The sequence below is a fragment of the Symphodus melops genome (assembly GCF_947650265.1).
Source record: "Symphodus melops genome assembly, chromosome: 4".
NCBI lineage: Eukaryota > Metazoa > Chordata > Actinopteri > Labriformes > Labridae > Symphodus > Symphodus melops.
The window spans coordinates 15089948-15115028 of record NC_136694.1 but is presented as its reverse complement, the minus strand read 5'-3'; the positions used below and the strand labels follow the sequence as shown (position 1 = coordinate 15115028).

At 40.3% G+C, this 25081-nt stretch overlaps 2 protein-coding genes across 4 annotated transcripts in view; one reads left to right on the top strand and one right to left on the bottom strand.

Annotated features, from left to right (window-relative positions):
* ppfia4 (PTPRF interacting protein alpha 4) overlaps positions 1 to 16858 on the bottom strand; it is a 53700-nt gene extending 36842 nt beyond the window's left edge. For both annotated transcript variants that reach the window (XM_079340736.1, XM_079340737.1), the window contains exons 1-2: positions 16515 to 16858; positions 16032 to 16329 (exon numbers count right to left, since the gene is read on the bottom strand). In XM_079340736.1, coding sequence (XP_079196862.1) covers positions 16032 to 16292 — 261 coding nt within the window. In that variant the 5' untranslated portion in view covers positions 16293 to 16329; positions 16515 to 16858. The remainder of the gene's footprint in view (positions 1 to 16031; positions 16330 to 16514) is intronic.
* A 3681-nt stretch (positions 16859 to 20539) lies between these two features.
* Positions 20540 to 24714, top strand: tmem183a (transmembrane protein 183A). 2 transcript variants are annotated; one of them, XM_079340773.1, is made up of 8 exons: positions 20540 to 20754; positions 21033 to 21122; positions 21203 to 21373; positions 21492 to 21651; positions 21764 to 21944; positions 22348 to 22428; positions 22541 to 22693; positions 23076 to 24714. In XM_079340773.1, exons 1-8 carry the CDS (start codon positions 20691 to 20693, stop codon positions 23259 to 23261), a joined length of 1086 nt encoding a protein of 361 aa, XP_079196899.1. In that variant the 5' UTR covers positions 20540 to 20690; the 3' UTR covers positions 23262 to 24714. The 2 variants fall into 2 exon arrangements, with proteins under 2 accessions (XP_079196899.1, XP_079196898.1); XM_079340772.1 differs by having other exon boundaries at positions 22538 to 22693.
* The last annotated feature ends 367 nt before the right edge of the window (positions 24715 to 25081 follow it).

Here is a 25081-nt window from a genome sequence, read left to right as displayed (position 1 = left end):
TTGTGCATGTATGCCTGTGATTGTGGGACACATTGGCGCTGTGCCCTCAGGGTGAGGGGGAACAGTGAGGGGACGGATATTTTTTTTCCGTTGGGTCAGCATTAAACAAGCGCCAATTGGATCTGTGGTGTATTCCCACAGGGGTGTTGTCTTTGTGTGAGTGTATATGTGAACCATATAGACCCTGAACTACCATGTGTATGCGGATGCACCGCAGCAATGAAAGGTCATATGAGAGAGGGAGGAAAGGAGAATAAAAATAACCTGATGCCATAAATAGATTCTGCAGTTTATAAAAACCCATCATTTGACATAGATAGATTTGCCAAAGAAACTGCTCTAAATGCTCTGTTTATGGGTAATTTATATTAATGAAAAATGGAGTATACTCCTGCTGCAGATCCGTGGAGGCATTCCCCCGGGTGTGTCAGCTCAAGTGCTCTAAATCAGCCCGAGTGGAAGGATTTAAGCAGCTGTTTATGGACATTTGCCAATCAAAAGCAAGGGCAGTCGTGCTGCATTAACTGTCAATCTGTAACTGGCTGTAGAGTTGGATGGCTGGTTTCAGCAGCAGAAATATTACGCTGAAATTATGGACTATAACTATACAACACTCTTATATAATACACATTTGATCACATGCTGATGCCAATATGTCAAAAAAAAAATCCTAAAGGTCTCCATTTCAAATCATATCACTGCTGTATTTCTGTATTTCTTTAATTACAACTCCATACTGACTCTTCAATATGTTGGAGCTGTTTATGAGCAGGGAGGTTTAATTAGTCAATTGGGCAGCCATGGAAACATTATGAAGTTACAAAAAAGAAGGCATTAGATAAACGAGGGATAACAAGAGGGCGTTTCAAATAAAAAAGAAAAAAATTTATTCATCTACAAAAATATAGCATTTGTGTGTGAGTGTGGGGCACATGCTCCAATACATCCATCAACCTATTACACAGTCCAGGGTTAACCTGGGCCAATTAAAACACAGATCTGTGTGTGTGTGCGCGTGTGTGTGCATGTGCGTGTGTGTGTGTGTGTTTCTGTGTTTCTGTTAACGCTATCTTCAGGCTGCCCTTAAGAGAGAAAAAGAAAAGACATTTCTGACACAAGATACTGACATGTCACCACTGGCTGAGAGAAGAAGACGAGGATAGAGGAAATGGGGGATCAGATAAAAGAAGGAAAAAATGAACAGATCAGAGGGACAAAAGGATGTGAGTGAAACATGAGAGGCACAGGATGGAGAGGAACATTGGAGGACAGCAGCGGAAGTGAAGGGGAGGGAGCTGGGCTGGGGAGGAAGAGAGATGAAGAGTTTCATATGAGCTTCATGTAATTCAACTGCATGCATCTCAGTCCATCGCTCAATCACAGCTTTCTTTATTCTCTCTCTTGTTGGCAAGAAGACACACAGTGGCTGTAATTAAGATTTTAATTTAGGTTTTATCTTACTCATATGAGAATTCCATGTGGTGTCATCTGACAGCTGTCATATCATGAAATTAAAAGTGCAAATATTCGGTGGCGCCGATAGCGCAGCGGCAGCGCGCGCACCATGTTGCGAGGCCTTGCTCCTCGCGCGGGCGGCCCGGGTTCGCGTCCGGCCTGTGGCCACTTTCCCGCATGTCTCTCCCCACTCTCTCCCTGTTTCCGACTCTATCCACTGTCCTATCAATAAAGGCAAAAAGGCCAAAAAATAAACCTAAAAAAAAAAAACATTTAAAAAGTGCAAATATTCATCATTTTTCCAAGGTTGTGCTTTCTGTATTGTTTGGCGTTGTGAGACTGTGACTGTCCAAAGATTATACAGAATGTCGAGCTTTAAACTAAGACCCACTTATTTACACTTTTAAAACAGATGGGCTCATTAACAAGCAAAGTCATCCCTAATCCCTAATATATACAATACATATCAAGTTGGAATCTGCTAGCTCATCAGAAAATGCGAAAATTATTGACACAACTGGAAAATGAATAAAATATTAAAACCGAGTATTATTGTTTCAAAGAAAGAATGGATTGCATTCTGCTAATAGCTCAAAAAATTGCTCATCATTGTCCCACCATATGTTCCGTCACAAGGTCTCATTTAAAGGCATATAACAGTGATTCTACTCAGGTGCAAACACACCCAAATGTTTTCCTTCTCACTGCAGTTTGCTCTTGTTTGGCTTAAGGTGAAGAAAAGCTGATCTTTGTGGACACATTTTGAGGATTTGTTATGATGCCAGACTTCAAAAATGTAATATGAGTTTTACCGTTTAAAACACAGCTTTCTCTCTTCATGGAGCAAGCAAGGACCACTCAAGAATTTGCTACTGTTTTTCTCACTGTGAAGATGATGATTCAAGCACATGGGCTTCATAGTGTTGTAAACAGTAAAACCATGCCACACTAACTAAAAAATATTTCCTCTTTCTTACATTGGAAACAGAAAACATAGCAATGGCCTAAACAGTGTTGAATTATATAAAAAAAAAACGGTGTTTCTGTGTCTATGAACATACAGCCCTTTTTAACACATCTACCACTTTACTAGTCTTTTAATAATGGACGTGGTCACCACACACATCAAAATGTGTTTTTCTCTCTCATAATTGATAATAGCACAAACCTGCCCATGTATACACTGTAATGGTTGCCCTTAATGTGCACTTGCATTCAATAAAGTCTCAACTGAGAGCTATGAATGAGAGCTCTCTTAGGGGCTGCAGAGTCATTTTTATTTGTAAGAAAATTATACATCATGTTCGGCCCTTAAAAACGCTCATGTAACACCTTTTGAAAGCACACTGAAAATCCATCAGGCAAAATGTAGCACTGTCATACAAAACACTTTTGTATAAAGCGGTCTTTTTTCAAACAGTAAAGATATTCATGATCTCAACCATATACTATAATTCCCTCTCAAACATTTCCAAACTAGCAAAACACTACGGATCCATTATGAGACTGTTCTGGCTCCATAGAACACTTTATGTTCTACTTATGATCCTGATTTTTAGGGGTGTGACGATATACTCAGCTCATATTTTGTAACAGCTCCTCAGCTAGCCATGGCTCAAACTGTGCATTTTAACAGAAATTCAAATTAAAAATACATTCCCCTCTGTACCACATCCTCAGTTTGTTTTAACTATGTACTCATGGCTGTAATTCCTGTAATAGGAATACAAGCAGCAGGACCAACCTGAAGTATGTGAATGTTTGTGTAAGTCTGCATTGGCTGCATATGCAGGGTGTGAAAGTCATACAAAAAAAAGGGGAGCATTTATTGGGAACTATATCCCCAAGTTTTGGAGTGAACACATGGCTTTGTAACAGAGCTGAAGTGTTCAACATGCTTTAAAGGCATGGTTGGTAATTTTCTCCACATACACAGTTAAATATTTTGGTTGAAATTGTCTGTAAGTCTTGGCAGAAATAAATAACTCACGTTATCTGAAAAAAGAACAAAGAACATCTGTCATCAGTAGCCGTTGTAGGCCTGAAAAAACTAATGTCTGCCACGAAGTACCTATTTGATGAACCAATCATATGAGCTGAGGTCAGCATTTGCGCATACTGAAGTGAGAGGCGTGGCTTTTGAAGGAACCCAGAGGGGAGGGGGTGGGTGTAGATGGAGCTTTGAAGTCATGCTACTTTAGAAATCATGCTAGTCTTCGAAAGATGAACTGTAGATGTTAAAAAATAAACATTTATTTCTTCTGACACCTTGTCCGTGTTTATGAGTTTTAGGTCAAACAATTCTCAGACAGACTGAGAGGGTGAGAGGTAGAAGAAGTAAATGGAGGGACTATTGAAGTGTGGAATGGAGGGCAAGAAGAGAAGGTGCAGGGCAGATGGGAACAGAGAGAGAGAGAGAGATAGAGAGCGCATCTCAGTGTGAATGATGTCCTCCTTGCACTGGGGCACGCCACGTCACAACCCCCATTATTCCAATGGGGCACCACAATGCTTACTGACCTTCATCATCCTCGGACAGAGCTGGCCATGGAGATGACAGCATATGTGTGTGTTTGTATCATTTATTTATGCAATTACATTATCTAGCAGCAGTGCAGGTTATTAGTGATGTAATTAGATGTACTACATGGACTTTAAAATGTAATCACATAGTGAATGTGAGAGAAAATACTAGGTTGCAAAAAAGTACAAGCATGTTGAAACGGTTGAAACAAGCTCTCATATAAACACAATCAAATGTTCTCAGGCTACACTACAGATATGAAGACTCACCAGACTTCCAAGTTTAATGAGCTGATTAAGGTCAATTCAATGCACACGCGCAATTGCTTCAGGACATAAACACACATACACTTCCAGTTGATGTAATAACCCCACTAAATAAAACAACATTTTTTTTATCCTTCAAGTATTGCTTCATTGAGCAAGCACAAAGACACCAAAATCAATCAGAAGCTTCCACAAGCATCAAAAACATACACAGAATGTGTCGGTTTGTGCCTCCATCTGATTCCCCAGCAGCCCTGCTCCCACCTCATGCCATCAGAGCTACAGCAAGTACAGTGGACTAGCGGAGAGATGTGAAGCAATATCTGACAGAACGATAGCTAGCTAATAGACCTCTCAATACACACGCTTAAAGCCATCAGCGCTGATAAGACCAAGAGCAAGGCAGCCTGAGAGATAGTCAGAAGACAAAAAAAAAACAACAGGAGGGAGGGGAGAGAGACTTTGAAGGGAGAGAACAGATCAGAGTGTCAGTAACATTAATATGGATACTGGAGCTTCACTGTGTATTCCTAGAGTAATTTCAGCTTCTTGTGCTGACGGAAAACAGGGAGGTGCAAAACACATTAAACTAAACAAGATGAAATGAAGCAGCAGAAATACTTTACCAACGAATATAGAGAAACATAGACAGAGCTTGCATGTGTGTGGGAAACTGTGCACGCAAATTGAAGTATTTGCACCAGCCCACGTGTCTGTGAATGGAGCTGGAAATAAATGAATTACAGACTGCAGCTAAGAACTGAGGCATGTTGTATGTGGAGGCTGAATAGACAAAACGTAGACTAATAACAAGACAAGACAATCAGAGAGCTTTCTCTCACACCAAAAATATCTTCAGTATTAGTGAACTCAATCAATTTAAATTAGCAGCAGACAGGGAATAATGTGCAGTTGGTCATGTATTTATCACAGACTATTGTCAGGACACAGCGTGTTTGAGTCAAGCCAGATAACATTTGGAGCATTCACATCATCAGGAAAAACATTACACTTCAGATTCCAGGTGTTTTGTGTGTGTGTGTGTGTGTGTGTGTGTGTGTGTGTGTGTGTGTGTGTGTGTGTGTGTGTGTGTGTATGTGTGTGTGTGTGTGTGTGTGTGTGTGTAGGTGTGTGTGAAGCGACAAGATCGGCGAGACAGTGTCTGGGTGACAACAGTCAGTGTGTGCATGTTGGATTGTGTGTGTGTGTGTGTATGTGAAACTCCCACTGTTTTTCTACAATGTGCTTCCGCAACGCTGAAATGTAATTCTAATTCAAAGACTGGGATACCAACATTACGCTGTTGAGGAAACAGTACAAAGACACACGGCACAGTTTCAGAATGGCACTTTAAATTGGGCTTGAGAAGCTATAGTGGTGAGTAAAAAAAGGCAAAGAGTTAATATAGAACTTTAAACTGTTACATGGACGGATCACAGCCCCAAAATAATGCTAATGTCTGAAGATATTTTGAAAAATATTTCTGACCATCATGGTCATCATATTTTTTTATAGCTTAATCACATTTATTATGTATAGAGGCCAGAAAACATCAACGATAACATGTTTCCATAATTGGAAAAATGTCACTCACAAGTGTATATTTAGGATTGGTTCACATAAATGATTAAACATACAAAGATGGAAACATAAGAGAATGATGTTCCTGTTCACATTACATGCATATACACATAGAGAGATATGATTTACATGAGTGACTATCTATAGAGAAGCAATACTTGTCCTACAACTGTGTCCTTCTCTCAAATCCAGTATTGCACTTGCACTGCCAAGCTCTCTTAAATCTGTGTGTGTGTGTGTGTGTGTGTGTGTGTGTGTGTGTGTGTGTGTGTGTGATAGAGAGAGAGAGAGAGAGAGAGAGAGAGAGAGAGAGAGAGAGAGAGAGAGAGAGAGCGAGAGAGCGAGAGAGAGAGAGAGAGAGCGAGAGCGAGAGCGCTGGTGTTATTGACAGTCAGCAGCAGGGGGTGTGTGCTATGTTGTGAGACACTGACAAGCTGTATTTCATGGACCAGATGAAGCATTTTGAAGTTCTGTAAATCCTTTTAAGGGTCCAGCCAGGGACTTAGCCTCTGATGCCGCTGCCTCTGCTGTGACTGCTTGGGTCTATTGCTTGGAAGAGAAAACTGGGGTCTAAAGAATGCTGCCCCTTCTACAGAGTGTGGGTTTATGTGACTACATGTTTTGGGGTTTTTTTGCAAAAGGATTGAGTGCAAGTATTGTCCTTTGTTTTCCTATGCACTTGTGGTTGGTTAGGTTTTTTTTTTTCATTACAACCCATGAAGGGTGAGAATCTGAAATATTCTGCTGTGTAGGGCGAAGTCATATAAAGAAGGTCACTGGACAAGTCGTATCATTTTATGGCCTTAAGACTAAGCAGCAAACAAAAAATACAATGGAGAGCAAAGGTTTTGAGGGAAATTGAGCAATTTCATCTTAAATTAGCATTTAGCCATTTACTAGCTGACATGATAATTGGCTGCAAAATGTCATCTTTCTTTTCATATCATATTATAATATGCCAAACATTAAGGTTATTCTTAGTATTCAGTAACTGACGCTCTTACAGTAAAAATGGCGAGCTAATTTAGGAACGTTCAACAATTGTCTAACAGTAACTTATAAGTTATCAAAATGTTGTTTTACCTTTAAACAGCAAAATATCCCTTCTGATTCTTTTTCTGAAAAAATATAATTGAATAATAAAAATGTATCATATTCCCTATCTTAACCACTTACAACCTAGACCATTGTAGTATGACATTATCTTTGTTGAGCATCCAAGCTTTGAAAAATATCACAACCAATATGGCCCTCCTATTTTTTACATCCAAACCCCATCCAACATTAAAACCCCATCTCACCTACACCATATTTTGTACTCAGGCATGGTTGTGGGAGGGAAAGCAAACTGACAGAGTTCCAATGGCGTAGTTGTAAGACATGGCAGGGCTGCTGTGAGCTTACCTGCTGGCTGGAAAACTTCACATCATGTCCCTTTTCTCCTCCTCCTTTTTTCATTCTGTCCTTCCCTGCCTCCCTCCATCATCATTTTCCCCTTCCCCCCTGGGGTTCCTGCACCTCCAATCACTCTGTTCTTACACACACACACACACGCGCGCGCGCGCGCACACACACACATACAGGTATAGTGACTGTTCATTCTATCCATTACCAGAGCATGTCATACGCTGCTGGGGGCTGACAGGTACACTTGATTCTGCTTTTTTCCTGACCTGGTCTCTTTCTCTCTGTTTGCTGAATCTAACTTTACAAATCTGACTGTTTTTCCTACTATTTCTCTTTCTTCCCTGACACTCTCTCTCTTGCCCAGGCAGCCAGGGGGACAAATTGGCGCCCGGCTGAGCTAAATGTGCCTGGTGCTGGGAGCCAGATGGTACTGGCAGAGAGATGTAGCGAGCGAAGGATAGATGCTACTGAGACATGGCGTGCTGGTGACGTGCTAAGGCAGGGCAGCGTGGGGGAGCTAGCTTTGGACGCTAATAATCTATTAGTGCTCAGGGGCTCTAAAGCTGTGCTCACAGCTTTACCAATGGCAAAACTTACTTGGTCTTAGCTTCTTGGGTGTTCTCTACTCAAGACTGGACTGATGTGGTCTGACCAATGATGTGAAGCTGTCACGATACAGCAGGATGGTAGAAGAGGATAGAAGAGAGGCACAGTCAGAAATAAAGGGAGGTGTGATGTCTGTTAGTTGCTTGGAGATGGACATGTTGAACTTCTGAGAAGAGATAATGAAGTTTGGCCCTTTCACTCTCACAAAATCAAATAGGGCTGGGCCATATGACAAAAAATGTTATCCTGAAAAAAATGTTGTATTAGCCCATTTCGATAATTATCACGATAAATGGCAAATCCTTATTTCTTTCAAATGTAAAGGTTGATTTTTGCTCCTTAGTGAACGTTGAAGACACCAGATGGTGGTTACTTGTGGTTTTACGATTCTTTATTGTCTTATAACAAATTATATTTCAACAGAGGAACATTTAAGCATCATGAGGACAGTGCATGGTGCTGAAAGCACTAATATAAAAGTTTGTTGCCAAGGAGTGTAACACATACTGGCCCGATGCTTCCTGAGGGTCACTTGTTTGGAACATTTGGTCATTTATTTCTTTCTAACACTGATATTGTTTCAAATAGTGGAACAGGTTTGTGGCGTTGCCCGTTTTACTCTCCGCCTTGATAGGACCTCATCAAATGGCAGAAGTTCTTTAAAACAGAAGGTTGGGGAAAGATACGAGATTCAGGGTCATTTTCATAACGCAATCTGTTCTTTCGTCGTTAACGCCTTCATTTCAGTGAGTACTTGCAAACAGCATAAATAGTTGACATCTGTGAAGGCTGAATGGGAAAATAGAGAGTTCATACTATTTTGTAAATATCCGTCTGCATATTGAAGGCATGGTCAGATGTGACCTACTGAACTTGCCATCTTTGTACGAGAACACAAGTATGGGATACTTATCAACATTCAGATTCATTTAATACAGTTTTACCGACAATCGTTTAGATACTCCAAATAAATATTAGGCCTGTTAACAATCTGTCCTGAAGTCTGTTCTGTGAAGAAGATGTCAGGGTTAACCTTGGGTTTTTAGTGCTATGACAGTGATTGACTCCTCACCAAGATTACTCACTAGGTGGACATACGCTCTCATGATGCTTGGTCATGTAAATAGTAAACGATGGAGAGCACTGTTTACTGTCCAAGGACTTGAAGGTCAGTGCATGGATCTTGACAAGGGAGGGGCAAAGGTGGTTGCAGAAACCACTGATTTTTCATATGAGAAATATTCACTTTGCTTTCTAATGATATCATCCTATAACATTACATTAAGACATCCTATGTTGTATATATGTCGTAAATTGTTGTTTTTAAAGCCCCGAAACTTAAGTGTAACTACAATGTCTCTCTGTAAATCAGTTTGTTTCTATTTTTCTCAGAGGGAACCTTGGTGACATTCAGCTGCTCTCTTCATGCTCCACTTTCCTCCCCATCAACCCAAATAACAGCATTTGCTTCTTACATAACACGTGGTATAAGATTTGGACTTCAACAGCAGACCAATGGCATGCAGGAAATGTTTGACTGACCTCACCCACCGTCCTCAATATTCTCCAATCATGATTCTCAAAGCTGCCCCAGTCAAGCATGCATAAGCAACACTAGCCTTTGGCATACGAGCATCCACACATGCAAACTCACAGCACTACATGTACAGAGTGTGTGCTGACATTTAGGAAAACACAGGCTAGGCTGTGTGTGTGTGTGTGTGTGTGTGTGTGTGTGTGTGTGTGTGTGTGTGTGTGTGTGTTTCATTGTCTGTTTGTGGATGGGTGCAGAAGTGAGAGGGCTTTGCCTGAAGAGTGTGTGTGTGTCCTGATAAGCGTAGGCCATCTCCAAATATGATGCAGGGGGACCTCAGAGCTGTTCTTCCTTACTTAGCAGTGTTAGCTCTATTAGCTTTGACAAGCACTCCCTCTCACACTGTATCTGTAAGCTAAAACACACCTCTGCTACAGTCACTGAGGTGGCTGAGTGGGTGGACTGTGGAACTGAATTGCCCTCTGGGATAAATAAAGTTTTCTAAGTCTAAGAGTACCAAGCCTGCCAGGCTCACTACTGCTGGCTTTGGTTCAAGTAGTGTGAAATAACCTTTTATGTATTGGCTGAAAAACTATTACTACAGGCATAGGGATACCATAGGAATGGGGAGTTAAGCCTATATATCCATTGGACTGCAGAGGGTGATGGGGTCCGTGTTCTTTATTAAGCCTACAATGATACATTTAAATCCAGGTCTGTGTGACTATGATGATCATCATGCTATACAAAAAGCATCATCCTCATAGTTGTAGAAATGTTTGATGATGATGATTTTTCCCTCCCTGATATCACTTCAGATACCTAGACTTGAGTATTGGCTAATACTGTGTACCCCTCTGTTTCTACTGGGATTAAAAGCTTTGATTACCATTACACTCTCTGCTAGCAGCGCAGTTGTTGTTTGTTATTTTCATTTTGTCAAGGTATCAGATAGGCACATTGTCTGTTCAACATGCTCGTGCCCAGTACTGCTTTTTGAGGATGTATCAGAGGCTGATATTGATACTGATATCAGAACAACTTTACACAGTAGGCAACATCAAAATTAACAGAAGGTAACAGGCTTTTTCAATACTTTTGCCAGTGTAGTACTTTAAACCAAAGTAACTTTTTTAAATGTTTGACTGATGGTGTGTATAACACCCAACAGGGGAGCAGATTTCACCTTGCAAGCGCCCAGTGTGCAAAGGCAGTCACAGTTGTCCAGGGTTAGAGTCCCACCCTTAACATTTGACACATGTCATCCTCAGATCTCTTCTCCCAACATGTCCTCTCTCCCTTCACTGGCATTTAAAATGGGCCAAAATTATGAGAAAAAAAAAGAACACACAACAGGGATGTCAAAGAATACTGACACACAGCTGACTCATGTAACAGCTTGTTCTGGCATTGCTATTTGTATGAAAGCTTCCTAACTGAAGAAATGCAAATAGCTTGTGTGAATTTAACAAACTATGAGAGTAGTCAAGTGCACTTACTCCTTCACATCAATAAGGTCAAAACCCCTTTATCTGAAACAACATTTTTATATCCATCAATATTGATGATATTTCAAATCAAAAATTAACACAAATGTTATTGAATTTAAGTGATGGAACTAAGGAATGCCTGTCTGTTTTGTCGTCATCCAGAAGCGAATGCTTTGCAAAGCTTTTATCCTATTTGTGTCACCTTCCCTCGACTGTGTTGCGCTTTTTGCTAAGGTCAGCTGCAGGAAGAGACAAGGACTGTCTGAGATATTGGACTACTGGGTTATTGATGAGTTAGATAAATAGACAGTGTCAAACATCATGGGAGGGACAGAGAAGAAGAAATACTTCAGAGGAATAGATAAACGAAGAGGTATAAAACAGAAAATTGCTTCTCAAAGATTTTTGTGAAGTTATGCCAAACTGGACGCAAGTATACCTGAGACAGGAATAAAGACGAATAGAAATATGTTATGAAAAACCCACAGAGGTAGCAGTTACACTTTTTTTTTCTTAAAGGCGAAATAAATGTGTTTAGACCCCGTAAGTGTGTGGAGTTGTATTAATGTGTTTGCATAGGAGTGAGCAACAATCACCACTGTGACAAGTTAAAAAAACAGATCAGGGGTACCTCGTACTGTAGGTCGAGGAAACAACAAGGTCGTGTGTATGTATGTTTGGAAACGTTTCAGTGTGTAGACGGAGGGGTTAGAATTTATAACAAGAGGCAGTTGTTGTTTTGGAAGGACAAATAGGTGTATACAGTGTGTGTGTCTTTCTCTCTGTGTATTTGTACGCTGGCAAAAATAGCCAGTGTTGTGTCTGACTGGAACAGGTGTCCAAACATCACAACACACACCATCAAACACAGCATGAAACTCACTTCCCACAGTGAAGGCACAAACCTCTCGCATACACATGGAGATTCAGAGGTTTTAGATATTTGTGTGAGCTGGAAATGAAATGAAATTACAAACATTTGACATTTTAATTGAGGTCCCTGAATCGAGCGATGGAATGTGTTTGTGAACTTTTCTGAGTTGTGTAAACCAATCATAATGACATAGATCCATAAAGCAGAGGAGAATAGGTAAAAAAAAAGTCTAGTTGGGAAAAGAATGCTAGTTGTATTTGCTTAATAAGTGTAAGGGGCTTTTTTTGTAACATGAGATTTACATTTTTTGTCATAGGTAAAAGTGTGCCAGTTCTCCTGCTGGCACCCTAATCTGCCTTGTCTATTATTTTACTTTATATGACTACTGGGGGCAGCCAGTCTGCCACCTTACTATACATTTAACATTGGCTGTAATAGGTTTTTGTGCAGGTGTCCTACTGTATTACTGGTGTAAACAGTCTCATTTTGTTGAGTACTACTTTTGTCAAAAGGCATTCATATATTACATAAAGGATTCAAACGTATGTCATGTCTGCGAAATAAGTATGGAGTTGGTGTCAAGAAATAGTAATCCAAGCCTAGCAGAAAGTGACATAAAGTGAAGGGAAACAGGTAGCATGGCTCTGCCAACATATAAACCTATAAGTACTTCTAAACCCAATCACGAACAAATAACAAACCAATAACTAACAGACTAACCTCATTTGTTTGACTGCTTCAGGCAACTAACAGAAACTAAAGCATTTAGCAATTCATTTTCTTAACAGCGCCATCATGAAGTTTCGCCATCAGTACGCCTTCGTACTTAGACATGGCAGCGGCAATGCCATAAATTGATATCCCAGTGTGTTTTTTTCACATTGTGTTAAGGAGTTGATAAAGCTTGGGGGGAATGACACATATCTTTTTCGACCTCCTATGGCGGATCAGTGGTGGAAACACTGCCCCCATTAAATAGCCTGTGTGCTACACATTACAGAAGACGCTTAACAGGGTTAATTTCCTGCCTTGATCTGGCAATTTATAAGCTTAAGTCTGTAGCTGCTAGTCATCCAAAATAGTTATCAACTGCTTTAACTGCTGTTGAGCTAAATATTGTTGGTTTTATCTTTGTTTTGTATATTGTCTGAAAAAAAACAAACAAACGAGCAAAGCTGTTTCCCTTTTTAAATCTATGATATTGGATAATATAGGATTAGGATACACACACACGCAGTGATAAGAGAAGAGCAGATATGCCTAGTTTGATATTCTTCACCCACTGTCTGCTATTTCTTGTCATCACACACCTTACAGCACAATATTTATGACAGCATCCAAGCAGTTGAAGAGAAATAGGCATTTTGGGTGTGTGCGTGCAAGTATGCATGCTTGGCTCTGTGTGTGTGATTAAAACCTAATTTGTCTTTGGGCAAACCCATCTCTGAGGGCTGTATTAGAGGTATTTTGCTCTGTAATGGGCTGACATGTTAATCTGAAACTCTATTCTCTGTAGCTAATGAACATATCCATCCTAGTCTGTGTGTGTGTGCGTGTGTGTGTGTGTGTGTGTGTGTGTGTGTGTGTGTGTGTGTGTGCTGGTGTGTGTGTGTGTGTGTGTGTGTGTGTGTGTGTGTGTGTGTGTGTGTGTGTGTGTGTGTGTGTGTGTGTGTGTGTGTGTGTGTGCGCGCGCTCAAATGGCAACGTTATCCATTTTTTTGACACTGCTGAGGCAAACATAAATGTGAACACTGATGCTAAGGTGATATGGGTTTATGTATTTTTAACAGTGACGACACTGGAGAGCTCTGAGTTTTGAACGTCTCTCTCACAGCACACAAATATACACAGACAAATATGTGTGCGTATAGTAGCACATGTATATCTGTAGGAGAGACTAGGATCTGACAGTTCTGGGTCAGACCAGTCCCACTGAGTCAGGGAACCTACAGAAGACATAAGAAATCACAAAGAAACACAAACTGACACACACGTTTGTAGTAGATGAAGATAGGAAGTGTAAAGAAAAGAGCGGTCGGATGTGGGGGCAAAAGGACGGTTGTGCTGCAGTGCCAATGATAGCATATCAGTCTACACCTCAGGAGCATAGAACTCACACATGGGGGGGAAAAAAACATCTTAAATCGCCTACATCACATATTTAGACCCCGCTGACTGGAGACGAGAACAAAAAATATATTGTGTGATATTGTATAGCAATCGACAACGTTCAAAACAAACACATCAACAACAGACATAATTACCACTGACACATCTTGGAAAATGGGGTCAGCAGGTTTGCCAACTGCAATAACATTGCTCTAATATATTCCTCACACCTAAACTTGAGATATCAGAGAGTATGTTGTTTTTACCACACTTCCCCCTCATTATTACAAGATGCACTCTGCAATTTGTGTGCTATGCTATCAGATCCAGACCATCCTCGCTCCTCATTTGAGGAGAGAAAAACTGAGCTGTTCTCATTTCTTCATATTGCTTCATCACTGTACTGACCATTTACTAAGCGTTGCATCATCTCTACTTGGTAGCTGGTGTGGAGATGACCAATGTGTGCATTAGTTTGTGTGCATGTGTGAGCAGTGTTTTCAGACAGAGAGAGAGAGAAAGAGGGCAGAAGACAGCTTATGCATGTGCGCGCCAGTCATAACGTCTGCATAATGTCCCCGAGGTCTACGACTGTATAACTAATACTTGTATTATTGCTAAAATAAAACATTATGCTGAACCAGGCAGGATTAGAAAACGAGCATGACAGCCTCTTCCTACTCGCTCCTCTCTCTCTGTCTGCCTGACTCACACACGCACACACACACACACACACACACACACACACACACACACACTCTCTCTCTCTCACACACGCGCAGAGGAACATGTGTGCATATGTGGAAGCAAGCAGCCGAGGGCCATGTACACTAGCAAGCGGCCATGTTTCTTTCACAAAAGGCTGCAGTGAGGCTGTCATTGTCAGCATGCTTCCCTCCCTTGCTCTCTCTCTTTCTCGGTCACACACACATCATGCCATGTAGTTTGACCACAGGTAACAGCTTTATTGCTGAGGCGTCTTTGTCGTCATAACTTCAAAACACATTTTTGGACTTGCTCGATTGAAAATCACACGATATAGGCTAAAATTTCAAATTTATCTCAACTGACCACCAGTAAATCTCACTCACATTGATACTGGCTTGCATGCAGGCGGACGCATACAGAGTTGACACACCATGATAGTAGGACCCTGCCTTCTTTCAAGGTCTCTCAACATGATATTAGAAATACTTGACAAATAGTCGAGTGAGTAAAAAGCCTTAATCCTCCTCCTCCCTACCTTTTCACCAACTACTGTGCTTCCATTCTGCCTACGAGACATTTGGTTCCTCCCTTTCGGCACGCTGCCAATTACAAGCGTTTGAAGTTGTATTTGCGTGTACATCCCCATCATCATCAGTCTCAGGGTGATATCCCCACACATGCAGGAGCATTACAGGAGTCCCCCTAATAGTTGTGCTATTCTTTATGTAATTAAATAATACTGCTCTTACTTCTTTTTCTACACTAATATTGTGTTTGGATTTTTTTTTTTTGCCTTGGTCGGTAAGAAAGAGGAAAGGGGGTGTTTATGTATGTCACTTATTCCAGAAAGAGCCACAAAGACAGATACAAGCATAACAAGTCATTGATGATAGGAGGGGCCAATAGATTCTGCCTATATACCCCAATTTTAATGCATGTAGATCTGGCTGTCGGCCTTGACACTGTTATATTGTCATGCAATATTGAGTTTATTTGCCAACAAAGGTGGCGCCAACCTGTAAGATGGTCTTGCAACAAAATAACGTGCTCAACCTTCAACCATTTAACCATTGACAACTTCAATGCTTTAAAATGTGTGTTTTGAGTTTAAAAAAAAAATACCCTAGACAAAATTTGCCTGGAAAATGGATCTCTGTCAAACAAGTCGTGTCTAAATATGCAACACACAAGCATTCAACTGAGATAAAAGATGGGGGTCTGAAGAAGAAATTTTGGCGCAAACAGGCCCACTTGATCACTTTTTCACACTAGCACAGAAGGTGGAGGAGCTGCCCACCTTAGGTTATTGATCAACACTGACAATTACACTCCATGCTGCAATGTACCTTACTACAAATCATGCGCACAACGTTTGTCAGCTCTTCCATCTCAACCCCCTACCCATCATCATCTCAGTCCGACCCTTCCCCTCAACAGGCCCACTTTTCCTCCTTCTCCTCCTCCTCCTCCTCCTCACCTGAGGCAGCGCGGCGTTGATCTGCCGCTGGAGCACATCCCTCTCGTGAAGCGCCCCCTGCAGCTTCGTTTGAGATTGAATGAGTGTCTCCTGAGTCTCCCTGAGGGACTCAAGGAGCTTGTCCCTCTCGTCCAGCATATTAACCATCAGCTGCTCGAAGTTGGCCTCCTGGTCCGAGCCGTTCGGGACTCCAGTGGTGCCTCCTCTGGGAGGTCCAGCAGAATCTCCCTCGCTGATAGTCGGCATCACCTCGCACATCATCTTCCGTGCTCTGTAGTCTGGCTATAGGACACTGTCGCTATCGTGATTGAAAAAAAGGAAAATACGGTTTACAAGCCTGATAAACAGACTTAATATGACTGATAAGAAGGCCTATTTCACGCCCCGTAGCACCGTCTATATGCAACCGTAGACACACGTCTAATTCCCATTGCATTACGCTACATGTCTCGTGCATCATCCTTATGCTCTCCATCGCCTTACCTTATCAGAGTGATTGAAACGATGAGATGGTGATAGACCTTTCATCCATATTAACCGGCGTTTCTTCACCCCGTGAGCAGATCCGCCCTGCCCGGCGCGCCATGCACTCACATGTAGAAATCCCGGCGTGATATGATTGACAGCTCAGGGATAGACGGCTGCGTTTGGAGGGGTGGTACCCGCGAGATCATAGTACATTTGCTTGAAAATATACATACAAAAAATGCTTTCATATCCTTTAGAGTCCCTATTCAAGGGGACAGAGACAGGTCTGCATCCGCCTTCTCTGCTTCCATCTCTCCAAACACGCACACCGTCACCGACGATCACTCCTCCTCCCCCCCGGACACACACACAGTCGCTTAGTTACTCACACGCGCGCGCGCACACACACACACACACACACACACGCACGCACACACAAGGGAATCTGCAGTTGTCACTACTACCAGGTTAGACAGCTCCAGATAAGGGGCCAACTTTTGCACCACATGCGCACGTAAACTGTGGTCTGAATATAGCTGGATGGTCATACATTTAATTGCATAATTCTTAAAACTATCATCATGTTTCTACCGAAAACCTCGCGCTTAATTTTGAAATTGTAATTAACTTTTCAGCATCAGCACCACTGGGCAGGTTAGGACCTGACAGCTCCCGAGACGTGACGTTAGTTCCAGAGACAATCGCTTCAAACGAAGAGGCAGTTTGTGTTTTCAGGGTCTGTAGCGCCTCCTGCAGGATCTGAAACGTACCGTCAGAAATGGTATTACAGTGAAATGGGTGTTTCACTGGCTTTGTATTCTTACACACTTCTTAAAAAAAGATAAATGAATGAACTTGTTGTTTGTGTTCGACTACACAAAATTGCATGGCATAACCAGCAATGTCCAGGCTGTTTTTTTGTTCATTGTTCTGAAGTGTTTGTTTTGTTTTTAAATGGGGCACAAACACTAACACAGTCCATACATAAAACATGGAACTCTAAACACCTCTGACTTTTAAAGCACAACAAAACCATGTTTCAGTCAGAAACAAATCCTAGAATCTAAGATCAAATGACAGTGTGTCTGTTCAGTTCAAAGAATTTAACATGGAATTTTGTTATTGATTTACCATTAATATTGTCTGGTTATTCATTTAAAAAAGCTGATGTATACAACACATTAGATATACAACTAATGAGAAGTGTCTCACTTGTCTTTGAAGTGCAGCAGTGGTTTCTCCAAAAGCTAATATTGCTTTGGTTTTTTATGAATCGTCCCCAGGAAATGTTCTTCTCTGCAATTGATTTTAGAGGTCCTGACAACAATTTTGTCAAAGTCTGGCAATTCTGGGATGCAAGTGCCCTGCAGCACATTACAAAATTCTTTCATAGGTCACTGCACATAGCTCTGTTGATCTTTTTAGCATAAAGGCTTCTGGGTCTGATGAGATTGTCAGTGTATTGCTTCCCTGTATGATGGTAATTATCTCAGTCTGTCTGGTTCATGATGTCGTATGATGTGATAGATTACAGAGCTGACTGCTTACTCCATCTCTGACTCAATTTGTCTGAGCTCTTTGGAAACTTTGAGAATTTATAACTCAGCTCAAGGATAACCATTAATCAATATGCCAAAACCACATTATCAGAAATTGGGTTTTTTTTTCTATTTAGAAATACACTGGCATCAAACATAGCATTAAACCCCATTAAAATATATCATGATCCATAACATGAACCCTAACTAGGCAAATAAAGACCATCGTAATAAAAAACCTCTCCCACACAACAAAATTGGTCTGGCCTAGTAGTGGTCAGTACAACATCACTCGGCCCATATACAGCAATGATTTATGATCCTCTCTTGGCCCACATCTGGCAGCCTAAACTTGGACCATGTAAGGCTCTTAACATAGCCTTATCTCAACTTACTGTATGACCACTATTGGCCTTTTACTGCAACCCCCCCCCCCCTGTTGGACCAGATATGGTTTGCCTCTGGTTTCAATTTTCAGCCTTAAACCAACCAATCCCTTGTCATACCTGGCCCTGACAAAAAAAGTCTCAGCAACAACTGAAATGTAGAAAAAAGACTGACCTCTGACAACAATCCAATCAACTTAATTGACACAGTACATTAAAACCAGACATGGTAAAATACATAAAAACACATGTGAAAAATACAAGATAATTAAAAACAAAACAAATTAGAATAATGAAACTATAAAGAAAATGCAGTTATTAAGAAAGTAGAGAGACACATAAAGCTATATTTATAGATTACTTGATAAATCATTAGAAGTTTCTTTGGCTCTGAAAAATGTCTAACCTTGAAGATCAGCTGGTCAAGACAATCTAGAGCCTTTCTTTATATAATTTCATCAGATTGTATAGCTGAGCTCTCATATTAACCATAGCTTGACTGCAAAATCCCAGAGGACTTGAAATTAGCTTTTGTAATTCCCCTGTTTAAATGGAGGGTATCCTTGTAATAAACAATAATAGAAATGTCGTCAAACTGTCTGTGCAGTCTAAAGTGTTTTAATAACAACTGAGACACAGGCATATCCAAACCAATGGGGTTTGAAAAAAAAAAATCACTGAAAAACATTGAAAAAGATGACTGGCACACTGCAGGGATACAATATTCCAACTCTTGACTCTTTACTCCATTGTGTCTGTTTGTCCAGAAGGAATCACCAAAGTTCCATTGTACTACCCCTGCTGCCATGAAAGTAAATAATATTCTTGAAGCCTTAGACCATAAACAATGTTGTCTGTCAGATTCTGTCAGACTTATTTCCAAGGCCAGTGATTCACAGCATCTTATTAGATCTTCTTAAAGCTAGACCATACTATTGAGTTGTTTGCAAACCACCTTACAAGAATCCAAGCTTTTCAGTTAGAGGGTGTTAGCTCTGAAGGACTCTACAAGGGTACCACAAGGTTTCTACTCTGGTCCCACTTTTATTTATTATGGCCTTGGACAGAATATTCCCAATTCTCGTATTAATTTATATGCTGATGAGGCTGCCATTTACTTGTATGCACCTATGCCTGCATAATATTTCAGCATGCATTAGACTTAAAATAAGAGCAGTGCTATCAGCTGTTTTAAATGCAGACAAAACTTAACTGCTGTTCTTTATATCTTCAATACAAACAAAAACTACAGAAAATTCTTACTAAAGACAGTCAGGAAATTGATTTGGTATCTTTTAAATACTCTAAAATACCTCCCATAGCAGCAGTATAGCACTTTAACTCTGAAGGTCACTTCATCCTTGTTCATTTTGAACAACATGCACAGCCACTTTGTATGCTTGTAAATAAGTGACTTGAGGTAAACTAATGTAGAGCTTAGGTTGATTGGTTGTTACTTGTTGTTTTGTTTTTGTTTGTCATTGTGGTTACATTCATAAACGTGTGCACCACCAACCTACCAAAGGACTACAGATTAGGCTGACATCTTGCATATTTCCATGTTTATGTTCATTAATGTGTCCCCTTTCAGCGAGCACATTCAGTATGTTATTAAAAAGCTGAGGGTTATAATGGAATTTTACTTCAGAAAAAAACTCATGTTTTTCCTTTAATGAAAATAACAAACTAGAGTCCACTTGCCCTGGAATATGTTTATGTATATGATAGTCTCTGCTCAATATCTTCATATTATGCTGGACAGTGTGTGGTGCACTGAGATTATTACAAACTGGATTTTTTTTAATTTTACTCCTCCTTGAAACTGTTTTGCTACTATTCTTGGTCCTTGAAAAAGATGTCTCTGATATAAATGGGACTAACCTGATTTAATAAAAGTTAAATCAAATTAAATAATTACATAAAACACTATACAAGAAATCAAATAAAAAGAAATACATACTATTATCTTTATAATCGTATTTGTTGGATAATACAGGAAACCTCTTTCCTCACCTCTTGAAAAGGAAGGTCATTACAATGTTCACTTTAACCGGCAGATGGCGGTAAATAAGCAGCGCGAAATGAAAACATCAACCATACTCTCGCGATACTTAAAACGTTACGTCATTCCATGATGGCTGAAGATCCTGGTGGAACATTTTTCAATTTCTCTCTCATTTTTCTTTCTTTCTCTTTACCTCCGCTTGCCATAGAGACATGGCAGGACTCACAGGCCCGTTAAGTGTCCAAAGATTATTGGTGTCGACATGCCCAAGAAAGGGAACCGAAAACGGCTGAAATTCAAGGCTGGGGACGTTTGTTCGGAATCAGGTCTGTGGCGTTTACTTTATCAAGCTCACGTTAGCCCACTAGTCGGCTAGCCTTTTGAAGTCCTTTATCCTTTATATAGTATGTAAATGCTTCAGCCTTTGTTATTTGATGTGTCGAAGATAGATGTTGGGTTATTGAAAATGCATATGCATAGGTTTATGTACTGTCCGTTTTGGCCTTAACTTATATGTTGTGTTACTGGGAGATATTATTTTATTATTATTAGTTATCATTGTTATTATTATTATTATTAACTGCATGCTTGCTTTTTCTTTTAGTGACTGTTGCTGATTATGCTGATGCCGACCCAGCTGTTGTGAAGTCAGGGAGGGTGAAGAAAGCTGTTGCAAATGCAGTTGAGCAAGAAGGTAACTTTTTGAAGATGAGATCTGTGTTTCTTTTTATCTGTAATGCTGATGAAGTTGTTTAAAGTGTCTTTGTGTTTCAGTGAAATTCCTATGCGGCCTGGAAGCATCTCAAGGTGCTGTCGAGGAAGTCCTCTCCTCTTCAGTGAATGTCAAGGCTGACGCCTTGGAAAGCAGTGATGACGTAGACCCCGGAGAAGACGCAGAAAGTGAAACTAAAGTGGCCCGCAAGAAGAAAAACAAGAGGAGAAAGGGTACAAATGGTTATCTATTGAACATTTTCACACAGTGATAAGTTGAACATGAGGCTCTTGAGGAATATGAAAAACCGAGCATGGTCTTTACTGTGATGTTTACATTGTTTAATTTCAGAAAGCAGTGAGAGCAGTGATGGGCAGGACTATCCAGTTGATATTTGGTTAGTGCTCTCCTCTTACATACGGCCTGAAGATGTTTGTAGATTTGCTCTCATCTGTAGAAATAGCTGGACGGTCACTTGCACGGCAGCTTTCTGGACCAGGCTTTACAGAAGGTGAGATGCAGCTGGTGGCGAAAAAAAAAACATGAAAATCAGGCATTTCAAATTACATTTTCTATTGTTGGCATGTCTTCTTCCCTTCTCACCTTCCCTCTCCACATCACAGACACTACAGGACCGATGCCGTTCTGCCGTTCCGTCTCCAGCCTGACTCTATTGGCAAGATGCAGTGTTTACGGGCCCGTGTGATTCGCTCCCTTTTCCATTTGTATGAGCCGTTTGACTTGCGTGTATCAAAAATACCTGCTCTGCCAGAATCAACACCTACAGCCCTGTTTAACTCCAAGGTAAAGAGCTGATCTGAAGTAAGGTGACTATGTTGATGTGAAGCATAGGTTTGTTTTTGTGTTGTATCTGTCACGTCTGTTAACATTTTGTTCGGCTTTTCACCGCGAGCTAAACCTTTTTCGCACAAATGTCTATACACAGAGCTTTCCACTGACATATAGAGAAGTAGTAGTCAGAAAAAGTAGCCAGCTAGGGGTGTCTGGGGACATACATGTTTATGATAATTACTATGATATCCAGGCTTTGCCCCGCCCCCCACTAAAGCCATGAAGCTAAGAGATAAGCAGACTGATTTGAAGTCTTATAATGCTGACGCCCCCTTTAGAGACTTTTTTGGAAGAGAACCTGCAGACTTTAACATCAATGTCAAATGGTTCAATATGTTTTTATTTGTTTTTACAGTGTTTGCTGTTCTGGGTTAGAAAGGTTATAGGGACTCGGCCAGATGCATTGTGGGAGTTCAACTTTAAGTTTTTAAAACAGGTAAAAAGGCTTTTTCAAAACTACGTATTTCTAACATGAAAACCATGTCACATTAGGTTTACAACTGTCTTTTTTTTTTCAATTCTTACTTTTGTGATCTTTTTTTCAGCAGGTTCACAGTAAGAATGGTTGTACCAAGTCCTTGCAAATGCCCAGACAATATTTAGATGTCCATGCAAACCCAGACTCTGACTGCTACATACTTCAGGTCACCACCCTGAACTTCATCTTCACCCCTGTGGTCATGGGCATGACGCTAAGCCTGGTTAGTAACTCTTTTCAGTTTGGTATTAGCTACTACTGTATATGGTAGACATAGTTAAACATTTTGCATGAGTAAACCTATAACCGTTGATAGAATTAATGTAGACCATTATGAATGTTTTTACAGAGTAAAAGTCATATTAGAAAACAATATTTCTGCTTTGCTTTGTGTGTTTAAAAACCAGTAAAAGTGATAATTATGATAAGGTGCACTGACAGGATCCAATGATATCAGTTGTAAACATGGGCTTATAGTTTGTAGGTCTTATTTATCCAAATGTCTGTTTTTATCATGAACTAATTTGGGAATAAAAACCTAGTTACCAAAATATCCTCAACTTCTCTCCTAATCTGTTCCCTCCCTCAATCTTTTTGTCGCACAGTTCACAATCAACGTTAGCACAGACATGCGCCACCACCGTGTTCGTCTGGTGTTCCAGGACTCTCCACTCCAGCGAGGGAAGAAAAGGGGTGATCAGGGCGGGACTCAGGTGGTGTTAGATCCCGTACAGAGTGTGAGGCTCATGGACTGGTGGCATCCACAATACCCCTCTTCACCCTACACCTAGGAGCCCTGCCCCCCTCAAACGTCCTACAGCAAACCATCACACCAAGAAACCTGCTGTTGTCCTCTTCCAGTCGCCACAGAAAACCCCCCAAAAACATTAACGTAACTTAATATGGAGAACTCTCTATAACATTCAGCAGCAAAGTTTTTGCACATTCAAAATTTGATTGTCTGCTTTAGATATTAAAGAAAGCTGACATTGACCTGGCCTGAGATTGGATGCAAATGCCACATTTAGTGTCAAATCCTCAGTGTGTCAACCTCAGCCTCACACCCTACTTGTAGTGTTACTGAGACCTCATATATTGTGCTTCATTAGCACTTAATGTAAATCAAGTACTGCGATGTCCATCGTATCGTATTCATAGAAAAAACGGGTTTGTTATACATACAAATCAGCAATCATATCTTACCACACAGTGATGATGGCCAACCCTTTATTCTTTGAACAACATAAAGATTTAGTAAATTAAGTATCGGTTTTGTGACTTTTAGTATATCACAAACTACATCAACTTATTTGCTGGTTTCTCAATTCTTCTGTTCTAAACAGTAAAGTTAATCAAATTAAAAACTTGAATTATTTTGGGTGTAGTCTTACTTTAAGAAACAATGAGAAGTTATATTAGGCAAAATTTTTACTTTTTAAGATCTTTGATATGACAGACATTTCAAAGAGGAAAAAAGTGGACATTGCTCAGCCCTAGACAAAGCGAAAACCCAAATTTATTCACTGCTATCCAATTCTTTTAATGATTTTTTTAGACGCACTCAGTCAATGAAGACAGGATTAGTGCATGTTTAAGCAACCTGTGTCAGCTGATCATTGTGGATGAACAGGGTAGAACATTTTACCATCCTCTGTATTTTAATTTCACTTGAAAATTTACTCTACAATATCGTAGTTTTGCAATGATTTGACTAATTAATATTTTTCATCACAATTGTCATTACTTTTTTAAAATCAGAATGTCCCTATTATATGACTATCATGACTTCTCAACACTTAAAGGGCCAAAGAGATGATTTACCTCTGAATTCATCGTCTCATCTGCTGATCTGGGCAGTGTTATCTTTTTTATGTTTCTTGGCTGAATAATGTGGTCTCCTTGCTGATAATGTGAGCCTGGTCATCCACTGCCTCAACTCATGATGGCTCAGTGTTGCTACAGTTGTCGTGTCTTTTGAGTGTTAAATGTGTCAAATTATATAAATCACCTGCTAAGAGCTACCATTGACATGAATTTATCCATCTGCCATATATAGTGACGTGTTTAACTTAATTGAATTTGCACTTATACTTACATTTTGAATTAAAAAAACATCTTAATCACATATAGTGCCACAAAATAAATAAAATGTTTGATGCTATTACCACATGGCAGAGGACAGGCTGATGTTCTGGTTAGCAGTGGGTGATGTCTGCATTGATAAATAAATGTACTGCACTGAAACTGCCCATCCAACTGCCTACTGTTCTGTGTCCTGAAAAGTTGACTCATCATGTGATTGTTTCCCTCTTGTGGTCATTATGGGTACTAGCCGTGTTGCTCAATTTGGCATCTATGCTTTTAGTTTTCTTTTTGGATGGCGCTGGATTTTTACAAGGCCCTCTATGAAATGTTTATAAAATGAAAAAAGCAGTTTTTGCACCAAAAAACAAAAACATTTTTAAATGCTTATAGCGGGACAACCAACTCTAAAATAGCATACTCTACATGAATGAAACATTTGTGGTCTTTTAACAGATTAAAATTAGGCTACGTGTCACCCCCCACTGAATTTGTACACACTTGCAGCTAATCGGTTATAAACTTAACT